This window comes from Accipiter gentilis, chromosome Z, assembly GCF_929443795.1.
Source record: "Accipiter gentilis chromosome Z, bAccGen1.1, whole genome shotgun sequence".
Lineage (NCBI taxonomy): Eukaryota > Metazoa > Chordata > Aves > Accipitriformes > Accipitridae > Astur > Astur gentilis.
This window is the reverse complement of record NC_064919.1, coordinates 51376886-51392054: the sequence shown is the minus strand read 5'-3', so window position 1 is coordinate 51392054 and position 15169 is coordinate 51376886. Positions and strand designations below refer to the sequence as shown.

At 42.5% G+C, this 15169-nt stretch overlaps 1 protein-coding gene across 6 annotated transcripts in view; it reads left to right on the top strand.

The window, feature by feature from the left end:
- The window catches only part of ADAMTSL1 (ADAMTS like 1), a 474760-nt gene extending 460012 nt beyond the window's left edge, over window positions 1-14748 (top strand). For 4 of the 6 annotated variants that reach the window (XM_049794311.1, XM_049794308.1, XM_049794313.1 and 1 more), the window contains 6 exons: window positions 4146-4346; window positions 5398-5578; window positions 8301-8508; window positions 11585-11694; window positions 12663-12883; window positions 14500-14748. In XM_049794311.1, coding sequence (XP_049650268.1) covers window positions 4146-4346; window positions 5398-5578; window positions 8301-8508; window positions 11585-11694; window positions 12663-12883; window positions 14500-14606 — 1028 coding nt within the window. In that variant the 3' untranslated portion in view covers window positions 14607-14748. Of the gene's footprint in view, window positions 1-4145; window positions 4347-5397; window positions 5579-8300; window positions 8509-8697; window positions 9090-11584; window positions 11695-12662; window positions 12884-14499 lie in introns of those variants that run through there. The other 2 variants (XM_049794310.1, XM_049794314.1) reach the window with 2 other exon arrangements.
- Window positions 14749-15169: the final 421 nt, after the last annotated feature.

The following is a 15169-nucleotide window of genomic DNA, read 5'->3' as shown; positions in this document are numbered from 1 at the left end:
TGATTTAAGGTATCAGGATGCTAAAAAAAGAATCTAAAATCAATAGCCTTTGCATTTGGGTTTTTCTGTCGTTCCAAGTCTGCAAGTGAAAGAGTGATGCATGCTTCATATTTTGTTCTCTTAGCATTAGCACAGTAGCCTGAAGTCTTTCTGCAGCTACAGTCATACAGGAAGTGTTGCAGAGGTGTAATGAGGAGCTGAATTTGGCCTGCACTCTGCATTTATTCTTTTCTCTCAAGAAATTATTAGCATTGTTGTGAAACATTGGTCTTCCCTTTCCAAATACCCACTTGTTACCCTTGAAATACTAGCATTTTCCCTAGTAGAAGATGTAATTTTTATTAGATTTTTGTTTGTATCTCCAGCTTTTGCCTATCTGTGACTCATCCTGGCTTTGAATGAATTCAGAGTCACAGTAGACTTTGGAAGGGAGGCTGAAGGCAATATTTTCTTTCTCTACTTAAGGACTGAAGGAGAAGGGCCCTTTCATGCCAGAACTTTCACTGCTCAGAAACAGACCCCAGAAAATGTTCCTTCCTTGCCTTCCCAAGGGTTCTGATGCACTAAAGCTCTGCAATAGCTGTGCTGTCTGGAAACAAAGCCAGTTTTTCTTTCTCAGGTGTTAAAGGGACAGGTATTGAGCTTTAGAATGATAAAGCAGTCAAAGTCCACTGGGATTGGAGGAAATAGAGAATAGGTGTTGGTAATCTGCATTAAATGGTATTAAAATTATTGCTGGGAGATGAGAAGGGGATATTAATGGAACATGGTTTTTTATTGTACTCTGGTTCTCACTGAATATGCACAAAACATTATCCCACAGCTTATGCATCCATACACATGGGAAACGTATAGGAAATATCACTTGTGAAATGTGATTGATGCTTGTTCTGCATACACAATTGGGGAGTATCCATTACATATGAGTCTCATAGGTGTTAGTAAAGTTTTATTGTTAAGTGTTAAAAAAAAGTAATAATTACTCAGTGGTAGAACGTATCTAGGGAATAGAGTTCGGGTTTTTTCCCCCATATTATTGATTACTGGCTGTTCCTTTAGCTAATATTTTATATATACATTTCGGAAAGAGAAATAATATACAAGGCAAGTAAAATAGTCAGTACTAGGAAGACTATATTGTTTGCCTGATAATAAAATTTTTAAAGAAAAACAGGCACAAACTAGGACCATTTGCACACTGAAGTCAATTTCAGTTCCTCTGTGTTTAACATCAAACTGACCTTTCTGCTTTGTTCATTTATCCCGTGCAGACTGTTTGCAAATGCAAACAGTATAACTGAGCTCACAGCATGTCTTCGTCAGTTGTCATGGCTATATGCTGACCTGTGGAAACCCCTGCAATTATCTTAAAAGACAAGAAAACTATAAAAAATTAGAATACTGTAGGCAAAACTCATATAGCCACTTATTGTTAAGTTTGCCCATTTCCTGTACATTCCTTTGTTTTCCATTGGTTTTAACTTTGGCAGCCTTAAACCTATGAGGCTTAAATCTTTCACATTACTCATTTACTTGAGAATGAGTATCTTGAAAATTGAATGAGTTGTTTTTCAGCTCAAGAGTAGGAAAAGACATATTAGTACTTCAGGACTAAAGAAATAACGCAAAATGAAGCACAGCAGGAATAAATAGAGAGCTTACAGAAATAGGAAAAAGGACTGAGCAGCAAAGAAAGCTGTGCCTTTGTGGTCAGGAAGTGAGCGCTGGGGAGAGAACTGCCATGGTAAAACTGCATTAGATCTTGCCAAGTAAATTAAAACAAATAGCAAAGACTCTTTACCCTTATAAATAAAAGTGGGGAAAGGGAAAAGGGGAGACCACTGTGAGCAGTGTGCACACTCTCATTCTCCTTTTTTCTTCCCTTTTTCCTTCTTTTTTAATACTTAGCTGCATTAACTAGTTCCTTGCCAGTGAAACAGCAGCACTACAACTGCAGAGCCTACTGTGTATGTCACTCGCCTTCTGCCAGGGAGCCCTTGCTGTCTGTAATACCTATTTCTCACAGAGTGAACCAGCCCCAAAGGGCAGCTTTATCCAGCCCACACCCTTCCCCACTGTGGATGCAGGCAGGGCTTGCCAGCAACAGGGGACACAGAAAGACCCATGTAGCCACTGCACCAGTGAGTGAGAGTCCCAGTATTTATCCTCCGGCACGGCAGATGGGGTCTTCCCTGTGCCTGGATCTACCTCTCAGCATGAAAATGGCTGGGATGTGCCACAGGTCACCACTGGCTTTTTCCATCTTGTATGAGTTCTGCTTTGTATGAGCAAGAAAGCTTCAAATTTTGTGGGCAAGGCAGCATCTTCTGCCATAGGAATAATATAATTGGAGATATGGTTAGTGGCTAAAGGCAGATGAGTAAAGACTACAGCAGCCCAGTCCCTAGTGTTAGTTTAGGGGTGTGACCAAGGTCAAAAGAAGGGTAGCAAGAGTTCGTAAACCAAGTAATGTGCTCCTCAAGTCTCAAGGCTTTGGTCTTGATGATGGTTGGAAATCAAACTGTTCAGCCTTCCTGGGCAGATTAATGAAAATGGTATTTTTATTCTTCCAGTGATAGGCACCTCAGTAAGGTGTAGATAAGTTCTTAAGGAAAAAATGTATATTTAAATAGAATCTTGATTTCAGCAACTATAAATCATCTTACCTCTCTTGTATGAACAGTACTTGCTCAGTGTATGTTGGTTGAGGATCTCCTCAAGTGGACAGGCAAGAATGAAGGGAAGAACAGTAACAAAAATGTCACATTCCAGTGTCTCTTCACTGTGTAATGCAGCTACAAAGGCATTATATTCAACATCCTTATTTGTTTCAGTGAATAAAAAATAATAATCAAATAACATGGAGATGACAATGCAGAAATATCAGCTGATAGAATTATTCCTTAATCTTAGAACAGTCTTCCATCTTTTAGAATTTTAAATTTGTACTGTTCCTTTTTTTACCCCATTCTTTTTGAACAGTGCTAGTGTGAATGTTCATGTATACATGTTATGTTTTTTTATATAGTACATTTCTTTCAGAAGGGATTTTGTATACGGTAAAGTCATTCATTACACATACGTACTAATATACACAAAACAGGGTAAAGTTGCAGTATAACAAACTAACAATCAGTATAGATTGCATTCACAGAAACTAAGCCAGACTTTTCATGTATCAGTGAGACTCATGGAAGTGCAGGACTAGCCTAACCCACAAGCAGTCCAAGTAATATATGCCATCCCTTGCACTTGGCTTTTCTGGGTCCCCACCCCTGCAATTGGTGTGGATGGTTGCACCACAAAAATTGCCTGGTTCTTTCTTTTTCCCCAGGAAATACATAAGGCAACTTAGCTATCTTTCCCAGGCTATGCAAGTCTCGCAAATCTTCTGCAGTTCATCATGAGACTGGCAAAGTGTTCAGATGGTATGAGGACCACAGGAAATAGTATCTTACAGATACTCTCCCTCAGCTCAACAGGCAAAGAACTCACTGTGAACCAAAACCTCATCAGCTGTGATGATGATCCATAGGCATACCTGTACAATGCTTCAGAACAGAAGGGGTTTTTCAGCTGCTGGTTTTGGTTGGTTGTTGCTTGGAGAATTGTCCATTGCTGTTGCAAAAAAACCTCTAAAAGGTTGATTTTATCGCTTTGTTTTTTCAACAGTTTTTTGTGTAACAAAAATTTTGTGTAAACTTCTGTGTAACAAGAACTTCTGATTTTTAATGTAAAAAACAAGAGAGGAAGGAGGCCCTGTGATTTAAATAGGAGGCTTGGAGACCAAGTTCTGTTTGTATTGCTTGTTCAAGTGTGCTCCTTGATCTTATGCTACGTGTGTAACCTCCCTATCCCACTTTCCTCAATACTAAAATTATGATGATCCAAAACAATGGGAACTTTAGAAGGCTTGATATAAATATTTCCAAGCTGCTCTGAGATTTTCATGGCTGATTAACTGGCTTTTGGATAAATTTTTTTTCAGCTGATGAGAAGGTATTTATTACCACAGTATTCCTATTTTTCATTATGAGAAAATCGGATGGAATTGAATTTTTCCCATAATTTTGACCACTTCAGAGCATGTAATTTTGCAGCAAGTTCAGTACTCAGCAGGTGTCTTTCATGTCCCTGATTTTTAGGTTGTGCTGTGGATGGTCATCCAACCCCGAACATCACCTGGCTTTACTCTGGTGAGCCTCTTAGTGTGCGGCATCACCTCCTGGCAGCAGGCCGGATTCTTCAGATACTCAACATCAGTGATGCTCCTGATGGTGAATTCAGCTGCCTTGCTCAGAATGAGGCTGGCTCACTCACACAAAAAACATCCCTGGCTATACAAGGTAACTTTCCAGTTTCAGTCCTGCTGCCCTGTGAAGCCCTTGCCATGGACTCCCCTGCACTGCGTTTCTCATCCTGGATTTCTCCTCTCTGAAGCCAGGGCTGCCGTGTGCAGCCAGAAATAGATGTTTTGATGGTTTACTGCCATGGATATAGATTTGCAGGACTACCAGGTACCTTATAGTGTCTTAGGTTTCACTTTACCAAAATGACACGTGATATTTCTGGCCTACTGAGCATAAAACACACTTTACTGATTCAAGCTATACTTATGCTTGTTGAGTCTAGACAATTTTCTTGTCCAGAAATTCAAGACAGTGTCACAGTTTGAACCCCTAAAATTAGAAGCCCCTCTGTTAATTTGCTAAAGTCAGTGTTTCACAGTCTCTTCTTGTTTGAAAACCTTTCACTTGTGAAAATGCCACAGCTGTTATATTTACCCTAGAAATAAGCTGAAGGTGATAAAGCCACGGAACAGAGCAGCGCAGATGGGTTGGAACAGAAAATGCAGCTTTCATTGCTCCATTTGTCAGGGATGGAGTGGAGAAGAATTTGACTTCTTAAATTTTGCCATAAAATTTTAAGTGTGTTGGAACTCACCTATTCATCTTCAGGATTGGTGATCTGTGTCATCTGCCCAGTAAGAAACACACTGTTGTATGATCATACAATCGTAGATACTGCTGGCAACTGCAGTCAACCACATCTTCACTAAATCACATCCCTTTAAAAATATAGATGAAATGTCCTTCAACACTCACATCTGGCTTCACTTAACTGCTCTACTTTGTCATTCACTTTGCATGCCTGATGCTTCTAAGCACCAAAAAATGGGGTTTGTTACACCAAGGATGGTCAGTGGCTTACATCAGCTGGAATCGTGTTCCTTCTTTGTTCATTCCTGGTGCCTTGTAGGAGTAGGCAGCTTCCCTTCACATGAGACTCCGAGACCAAGTATTTCATCCTGGAAAACATCTCTGACTCTTTCTTTTCTAAGGGTCTCTTGCTGGCAGGTTTTGAGTGTTAACATGTCTCTCCCATGCTTTTTGGCAGAATACCGGTGGTCAGTGGACAAGCTGGTGGCTTGTTCGGCTTCCTGCGGCCACAAAGGGGTGCAGCTGCCCCAGCTGAGGTGCTTACTGGATGGGGCTGAAGTCAACATATCCCACTGCAAAGAGAAGCCCAAGCCAGCCCTGCAGCCCATCGCATGCAACAGGAGAGACTGCCCTTCACGGTTCGTCTGTCTCATGTTAAAATGTCATACATGATTTTAAAAGGTGCTTGAAGAGTTCTTTGCACTGGACATCATGCCATTGCAGACTCTCTGGTGCCTATCGGAAGAAAAGTCATGGCTAAAAGGGAATTTATGAATGCTTAACCTAGACAGTTGGGAATTTGTAGCTAGATTTGTGGAAAAAAATGACAGTATGTGGTAGAAAGACAGTTTATTACTTCAGTAATTAGAGAGGCTATTATCTACTCTTTATCAGCAAAGCTCACAGCTTGAGTTGTCTCGGGTGATTCCAGCCTCACCCTATGCTGGATGTAAATGTTATGCCTGTTCTGAGCTCTGTACATATGGGAGTTCTATCACCCAAGAACCTTTTTTGTGTTCCACATAGTTTCATTCCAGTTTATCCCAACAATCTAATAGACACGAAGCTAGGTTTAGCAGCTATTTGGGGGTTTTATTCTGAGTTCCTATGTAGCCTGAATGAACATCAATAAGGGTAGGACGGTAGCTGCAGCTGCGAAGAACTCCCTTAGCAGAGTGGAAATGTCTTTTTTTAAAATGGGCACATCCCATCAGTTCTAGTGGGTGTGAAGGGGGGTCAGACTGAGTTCTGCCTCCTTTTGCAGATTGCTGGCTTGTGGTTTCCTTGGGATTGTAACTCTGCTCCTGTAATCCCCTGTTTTTCACTTACTGTTAAACAAAATGGAACCAGGACAACTTGAAGGACTTCTGACTACACTTAGGTCTTCCCCTGCTGCTTCGTCCCCACACAAAACACTTTCCTTCTTTGACAACCTTTGGTGCAAAGAATATATCCTGAGTGCCTATCCAGAGAGTGGGTGTAGTGTTACACTCTCTCCATGTTAAAAATGTCCTACTTCTGTAACATAGTGCCTCCTTAGCTGAGATGTGTAAATGTGTTTTTCCGTATTTTTCTGGGGTTTTACTCCCTCCTCTCCCTTATTTCCACTGTGGACATGGTGTGTTTCAGTAAACAAGCACTTAAAAGTAGTCAGGATCTCAAGAGAGATTTAGTACAACTTCTCTGATTCAACGGTCATTTGGGACTTGTATTAAAAAAGAGACTCTAAGCTGAGGCAATGAGAGGTGTTAAGCAACCCGATGAGAAGTAAGCGGCCAGAGTTACCACTCTTGCTGTGTCTTGGGTATATGGCAAGGTTCTGTTTAATTACCTTTTAAAATATATTCCTACCCCTCTTTGCAGGGAAATGTTTTCTGAGTTGCCAGCTGAGTCATAAGAAGGAAACCAAAAGAGATTTGGCGAAATATGAAACACGCTCATTAGCAGCAGTTTTCCTTGGTGATGGCAGTAAATTCTATGGGAACAGTTTATGTCTTTTTATACCTTCCCTGAACTGTAACACAACCCACAAACCTCCCTCAGCTCCCAAAAATTGCTGAGGTGTAAGCTTGGAAATAAAAGTTGATTGAAATGCAGAGCAGAGCTTTACGAGGGGTGTGGAAACTTCAGATTCAACCTCACCAAACTGCATGAAAAAAAGTAACAGTGTTTTTGTTTCCCATGTTGGGACTGTGTTTGTCTGTGTTTCTGTGACCACAGGAGTTAATCACCCGCAGAAGAGTGAGTAATAACAATGGATGCCTCTCCATGGGACTGGAGAATGCCTATTGCCTATTTTGTAAAGTAATCATAAACACTGCTGGTGTGGGATGTGATAGGCACTATTTTCCTCCCAATAACACATAAATCCTGCCAAGTATCCTGAAAATTAATGAAGCGAACTGCTGACTTGACCATAAAACTCTTCAGGAAACTAGTAATCAGTTACATCCTTCCCGTTCCTACCTACCTCCCTACCAAAACCAACTGTACAAGTGTTTCACATAATGATCCTTAAAGAGACAAAATGTATCGTCCATCTTGGTAAGAGTTTGGACCTGGACTATTATTTGCTGCTGCTACAGGCTTTTTACTAGTTAGACTGGATTTCTTAAACCGTAGCCCATAGGGGTTCAGAGCCTCAGCCTCAGCTGGTGAGTGCATGGTCTGAGCTCAGGAGAAAAGAAGAAAGGTGTCCTTTGTCCCTGGGCTGACTGTGCACCGGCCGCATCCCTGAGCAACCTTCAGGCTTTTCTGGATTATCCCAGCTGTCAGGGGCATAACAAAGCAGGCCGATACCAGCAGGACCCAGCAGGCTTTTGGCTATTCTGTCAGTAGCAAGTTCAAAGTGGCCTGTGAGCTTTTGGCTATTCTGTCAGCAGCAAGTTCAAAGTGGCCTGTGAGGTACTCCAGCAACTTTACAGAGACAGTTTTCCCTATTAAGGGGTGTAAATGGGCTAGTCATTGCTGGTGTTGTGACCGTAGTCTGTGACCAAGGCCTCCATGGCACAGTGGTGTAAGAGCAGCCATGCCCAACCCCTGTGCCTGGCCTAGAAATACTTACTGAGCCTTTAAAAACAGCCTTAAGGGCTAGAAAAATTAATTCTGGGCTCAAAGAGCCTTGAGAAAGGTAATTTGATGAAAAAATGTGCTCTTTTCTCATCTTTCATCCTCTGAGCAGTTTTCAGTGACTACTATGAGAGGTGGAGGCACTCAGCACCTTCCAGGATCACACCCTAAATGAACCAAGCCATTGTTGCCTTTTTTTGGTCCAATACATAAAGACCTGTTGACATCAGTGATCCTGCAAATGGTGGTGGCACATACCTACTCCCTGACCTGTTCCTCTTTCTCTCACAGATGGATGGTAACATCATGGTCTCCTTGCACACGGAGCTGTGGTGGAGGCATCCAGATGCGGCGAGTGACATGTCAGCGCCTGACAGCGAAAGGCAGCTCTGTCCCAATGTCAAATGAGGCTTGTGCCCAGGTGTCCAAGCACCCTGTGGACACACAGAACTGTAACAGACAGCCTTGTGTTGAGTGGGTGGCCTCCTCCTGGAGCCAGGTAAGGAAGAAGCCAGCAGTCCAAGGACAGCCTCATAGTGCGGGCTAGAAAAAAGTGGCAGAAAATGAGAGGAGTGATTTTGCACCCTGGTATCTTTAGGTTAGAGTCTGCCAGCTTTTGAGGAGGCAACTAAGTTACTCAGCTCTTTCAACTCCGTATTTGATGCACTGCATGCTTGGATTTCTGTAGCTTCATGTGATCCCTAGAAATGCTGCTTGTGAGCAGGACTTTTACTGCAGACCCCTGTATCATCCCCAGCGGAAAGTTCTGCAGCTCCTCTTTGTAGTGACAGGTAACACATCTGGGAAATAGCATTCTCCAAATCTTAATTCCCCTTACCACCCAGTCAGTGTGTTTCAGTTTTGGCTGGCAGGAGTCAGGACTGATGATTGTGATAGGTTTGGGGCAGTGGGGTTGTACAATAACCCAGTTTTACAGAGTTGCTGATGCTTCCTGAGAACACCAAGAAGTGGGAGCTTTCCTGATTTGCTTCATGTCGAAAAGCAGAATGGAGGGCTAAAAGTGTTTTCAGACTACTTCATGCTGTTTTGTAGATCTTCAAATTCTCTCCTTGAAGCTTCATGCAATGATCGGATGTTAAAAAGCTTCACTCCATAGATACCCAACGTTCAAAGTATTTAGAGTTAAATCACTTTATTGTGGGAATCCACAGAACAGTTTGTCTTTCTGTGAGCTATGAGATTTCCTGAAAAGACACTTGTCAATATGTAGTCAATTATAACCTGGGGCCAGTCATCACTATGTGCTTTCCTTCCTTTTCTCCCCATTCACCTTGACTGAGCCATATGTGAAGGTTGATGAGTCCACTACAATCCAGACTTAGGGGTAGAAACTCACAGATTTTTAGCCCAAAGGTCTCCAGAATGGCAATTCACATGGGGATACAGCATTCCAGGGTGAATGAGAGAGAGAGTTTAAACCACAAAAGGCAATTTTGCTAGAGGTTAAAGCCAGATACTGATACTACTTTGACATCACATTTGGTGAAATGAACATTTTCAATGGGAAAAAGAAAAAGCAGTCTGATAAAATCAAAGTAGTCATACAACTAATTGAAATGATAAGTCAGGTAAAGGTATAGAAGTGAGGCTTCTTACCGTTCAAAAAGAGGCTAAGAAAATAATTACCCAGAGTAATAACTATCAGTCTTGACATATAGTGAGCTATCATGAAATATTTTGCTTCCTTTTCTAATTAGCGTGTGGTAAGTCAGTTTGAAAACAACAGCAAATTCTATCTCATTGTATTAGAGGTTAGACTAATATGATAGTTTATTATTAATAACAACATGCATTCTGTATTTGCTTGGGGTAATATGCACCACACATTGTGCTGCATCAGGTTTTATTATGGTGTTGATAGTAAAAAACATCTTCAGCTACTAGAACTTGTTATTGTTCACTACTTGAAAACAACTTCATTTAACTCTTGCCTGTGTATTTTCGAAATCTCTCTCATGAAAGGTGATTGAGTTATTGTATTATGAGTAAAGCTTGGAATTATCCTTCGATATGAAAGAAGCAAATTTTCACTCCCTGTGGAATTCCAGGTAAAGACTGGATTATCCTTGCAAAAAAACAATTACCTCATCCTTATTTTGTAGATCTTTATGGGCTATATTCTTCCTCATGACATCATACTCAGCTGAGACAATCAAAGAGGTGTGAATTAATGTTAGAACTAACCTCTGTGCATTATAATATAATATTTCTTCTATATAAGTTTAAAAAAAAAAAAAATCAAGTCCCGCATGATTCTATACAGCTCAGCCTCCAAGCAAGAAGACTGTTATCTAATTACAGTTAGAAACATACCACTGGCTCAGTGACTCAATGGATCAATGACCTTCTTGGTGATATCATGGGGTATCAGGTCCATGTTGCTCACACGTAGTGACCAACTTTCTGAACTCACAGAGAAAATAAACAGGCTACCTACCCTGACCCCACCTCTAGAATGAATTCCTTTCCTTCGTTTAATGTTAGTGGCATTTTAAGATCCGCTGTGTAATCCCATAGTTTTTTAAAACTAGTGACTCAGACTTGCTGGGCATGAGGACTGCTAGCCCCGGCAGATATTGCAGAAGTGTTCCACATACTCCAATCAACAATATTTCCATCCACCTTGCTTAATGAGGGTGTTAACTGGGAGCAACTGGAAACCTGGCAGTCACTGCTTCTCTCTCCCAATTGTCAGGGAAGGAAGAAATAGCAGTAGGAAGGGATATTATGTGAGGAGTGCATGGTAGTGTGGAATAGGACTTCTACTGATGAGGGCGTGGAGGGAGCAGAGGGATCGGTCAGCAGCCCCTCCCTGGCAAAAATTCCTCCCTCACGCTAAGGTCCCTTTCTTCAACCCTCAGTTTTTCTTGAATATAATTTCCAGATACTTAGAAAACAAACTGTTTCCTAACAGTTGATATAATTTTAAAAGAACACAAATACATACTTCATACCTATAGCTAATTATGATTTAATTGCAGCAAGGTATTAGAAATGTTAAAGAGTAAGCATGTGATTGCTAACCTTGAATAGGTTAGGATAACCTCCATATTGGAGCAAGCTTGCAGATCTACTGTGTTCGTCATGTTTGCTGCATTTGTTTATTGTCCTGCAATGCTTTTAAATTATTAAATTGAGTGGAATATTTTCTTGGTTCAATGCATTCTTCGTTATTAACTAGTTGCCCATAAATTGTGATAGTACAAGCTGCAAAATGCACAGTAAAAGGAATGTATTCCTGTATGGTTCACAGGCTCTTGGCTAATGACATGAGAGTACTTTATTTTCCCTAACAGATATATATTTAAAATTGAACTATTGAAGAGGAGAGGTAATGAGTCTACAGAGCAGGTATAGAAATGCAGTTTTAATGGTGCTGGAGGGGAGTGAGGTAGGGCAGAAGGTGGCTCCATGCTCAGCCTTCAAAGCCTGCAGAGCTGCAGGAAGTGCTCAAAAGCTCAACAATCACTGCACAGCAGTATGCACTTTATTTCACCAGCAGTCTTATGGAAGGGGAACATGTCCTGCCTTAAGTGATTTTTCTGTGTTCACAGTGTAACGGGCCTTGCATTGGGCCACGATTGGCTGTACAGCACAGGCAGGTATTTTGCCAGACCAAAGATGGGACTTCTGTGTCATCCGATCAATGCAGTGCCTTACCAAGGTAAGGACAGGAATCTCTTATGTCTGAAACCACTACCCTTTGCAGAGATGTTGAATGGTGACTTAACTGACAACTTTTGGGTTTTCGCTGTGTAACAAAGAGGTCATGCTGCAACCTATACATTTGAGTGGTACAAATCTCACCAAGCTGAAGCCCAGGCTACACTATTTGTTCCTGTGAGCCCCAGAAAAAAACACCAGTTGGCCAACAACTGGAAAGTCTTCTAGGCATGCCAAATTGTGACTGAAAGGCTGTGCTATATGTTCTTAAGCTGCCAGTCTCCTTCTCTCTTATTTAAACACAAGCTCTAACTGGGGAAGAAAAGCAGGTTTTGTTTTCCTGCAGATAAACTCCACTGTCAACATTGTAAAGACATACTTACTTTACATAAGACTTAGGTATGTAAATCATGCCTGATCATGACTGAAAATTAATATAATTGGCTTTTTGGCTCCCACTTGTGTTTTCATTATCTGTGTGACAAATAGGTGGGAACCGAGTGTGCCGATGGATCTTGTGTTAGAATGCATTGAAGGGAAAAGGAGGGTTTCAAAGATTTGGTTTTGTTCCCACTGGCTGTAAAGCCATAAAAACTTATAAACTTCACTCATTACAAAACTTCACTCATTACATCTTTTCAGTGGACCTCTGGTTTGGCACTTCATGGAGAGGCCATTTTGACCAAATCCTCAAATATTTCAAATGGTCATTTAGCTCCAGTAGTGCTATATCAGCGTGTGCCCACTGAGGGTCTGGTCCTTGAGTGCAGTTACAAACTGCCTTTCAGTGCGGTGCAGTTTCCTCACCTTGCACCCATTGAAGACCTGACCCATATGGTGCTGTGATCAAACTATGTTTGGGATATGCAAGGCTTGCTGTCCCCAGAGCTTGCATGACACCCGGAGCGGTGTGCGATGCTCGCTTGGCAACATGATGACAGGTCATGCCTCCCTCCCTCCTGCCCACAGGCCACTGAGCACCCAGAACTGCTGGAGTGACATCTGCGGTGTTCACTGGAGGGTCAGCCTGTGGACCGTCTGCACAGCTACGTGCGGAAACTACGGCTTCCAGTCCCGGCGCGTGGACTGCGTGCACGTCCGCACCAACAAGCCTGTGCTGGAACATCACTGCTCCTGGAGGCCACGGCCAGCAAACTGGCAGCGCTGCAACATCACACCCTGTGAAAACGGTACTTTACTGAGAGGAGGGGCAGCAGTGCAGCAGCAGGCGGAGGGAATAAGGCAGAGCCATCTCTCAGAAATGTAGCAGTGGACCTTGCTGCTGGGCATACTGGGGAACCTCCAGCCCAAACTTGTGCAAAACGCAATGTCCAAAACTCAGCTCCCCAGTGGGGGATGATGCTCATTGTGGTTTGATGGCAACGGTGTTAGTGCTGGGATTGTGTCCCCTTGCTAATAGTGTGTGAAAAGGCTGATGCAGTCTTAACTTTCCACTGATGGTACAGACAGAATGAAAAACGTGAATCACAGACTGCTGGCTATAGTTAAAATACAGTAAGTCTAAATCCAGTGGGTAGGTTGATGATGGGAATTCCTGGACTGGAGGCTGCTTCCTTTCAGGTGACAAGCAAGTAATTTGGCCTGCCAAAGGACTAGAAAAGTTGCAAATATTTGGGGGGGGGGGGGGGGGGGGGGGGAAGAACAGATGATGTGTCTCTTTGGAAAAAATGCCCTGCTATGGCAATGTCCACTTGGGAAACACAAGTCAGCACAAGTTTAAATCACTATCTTTTCATTTGCCCCGGCTCCCACTTCATGTGCTGATTTTGATGGGCAGATCCCATCCTCTAGCATGCAAGCCGGTTGCTGTGCAATCATCATAGAAGCAGCAGCAGAACCCACTTGCGCTTGCCTATAGCTGCGCCAACTCTGACACTCCCTCCTAGTAGAGGCAAAGCAGACTCCATAGGTGCAAACCCATGAGCTGAGTTTGGGGTACCCTAATGGAAGTGGAAGGGTTGAGGGAGCTTACAGGTACCAAGCAAGAACTTTTGCTGTCACTCTAGCTTCTTCCTGCTGCACAGAAATGTCCCACATCTAGACAACCGTGGAGTTATCTGGCACAGACAGTACTGGAAGGGGTTGTACAGCTTCCCGTTGATGATCTCCCTCTCCAGCCCTAGCATGGGAAGTGGGACTCCCTTGGGCAACAACACACCCCCAAGGTTTTGCAGGGATATGGGACAATTTTCCAATCTGGAGCTCAAAAGCAGGAGGCTGCAGGCCTCAAAAACTGTCCAAATGATGCCAGGAGGACCAAATAAGTCCTAGGGGAGTTCAAAAAGTGTCTTAACATCTTCAACCTGGGCTGTGTTTTGCAACACACGTGCAAAAACCACAATACAACACTTGGTGAGCTGGGGTGACACTCCCACACACTGTCTTTTCAAATGCAGAAGGGTGGCCAAAGTGCCAAACTTATTCTGTTAAAATAAGTTTCCTGTTTTATTTGCTACTTCATCTTTGGTTTAACAACTGTTCTGAAATTCCTCGAGTCTCCCTAAAATTCTGGTAGATGGCAAACTGACAGTGGTGGAGCAGCCTCAGAAGCCCTCTCTCCAGGCTCTGAAAGCAAAGGCTGCCCACCAAGTTCTCCCTTGAGCCTTTGGCTGATTGAAGTTCCCATTCAGTCTTTGCAGCCAGTCAAGCTCATGTTCATAGTGAGACCTCACAACACAAAGCTGTCTTGGTCCCCCTCTCAACCACTCCAGGAAATGTTCTCAGGCCAGAAGTCCTTTTTTCATTGCTTCATCACCATTTCTCCTTTTTGTTTCCCCTTCGGCAGCAGAGTGCAGAGACACCACAAGGTACTGTGAGAAAGTGAAGCAGCTCAAACTCTGCCAGCTCACCCAGTTCAAGTCACGCTGCTGTGGGACTTGTGGAAAATCTTGAAGACAAAAGCAATGAAAACGGAGAAACAAGGGGATCACAGCTTTTGCTTCACTGGGGCAAGGACTGTTACAGAAAATATAAATGGAATGGAATTCTTTTTTTTTCATTTTATTTATTTATTTCCCTTTAAAGAAAAAGAAAACCTTTTACCAAATCATTGTTGTAAAGGGACTTGACAAGTTTTCTTTGCTATGAATATGGGAGACAGAATACAGCAAAACACAGTCATGAGGGTAGACCACAAAGAGTCAGTGAGCCCCACACCACCAGCAATGGGCCTGAGAGGAGTGGGGCTGCCCCATAATCCATGTACATGTCTGAGGATACACCAACAGACAAACAGGGAAGCAGATCAGATTAAAATCCTAGCATCACATTGGATCACCACAATATGAAACAAATAATCAAACAGCTTGGCAGGTCATGGGGTACTGGAAGGAAAAAAAACCCCTAACCTAAACATTCAGCTATGCAATATACAGTTACTTCAGCTATCTTAGGCTACTTTGAGAATATAAGCATATGATTTTGCTTTATTCCTTTTTTTCTTTCTAAACCCCTCT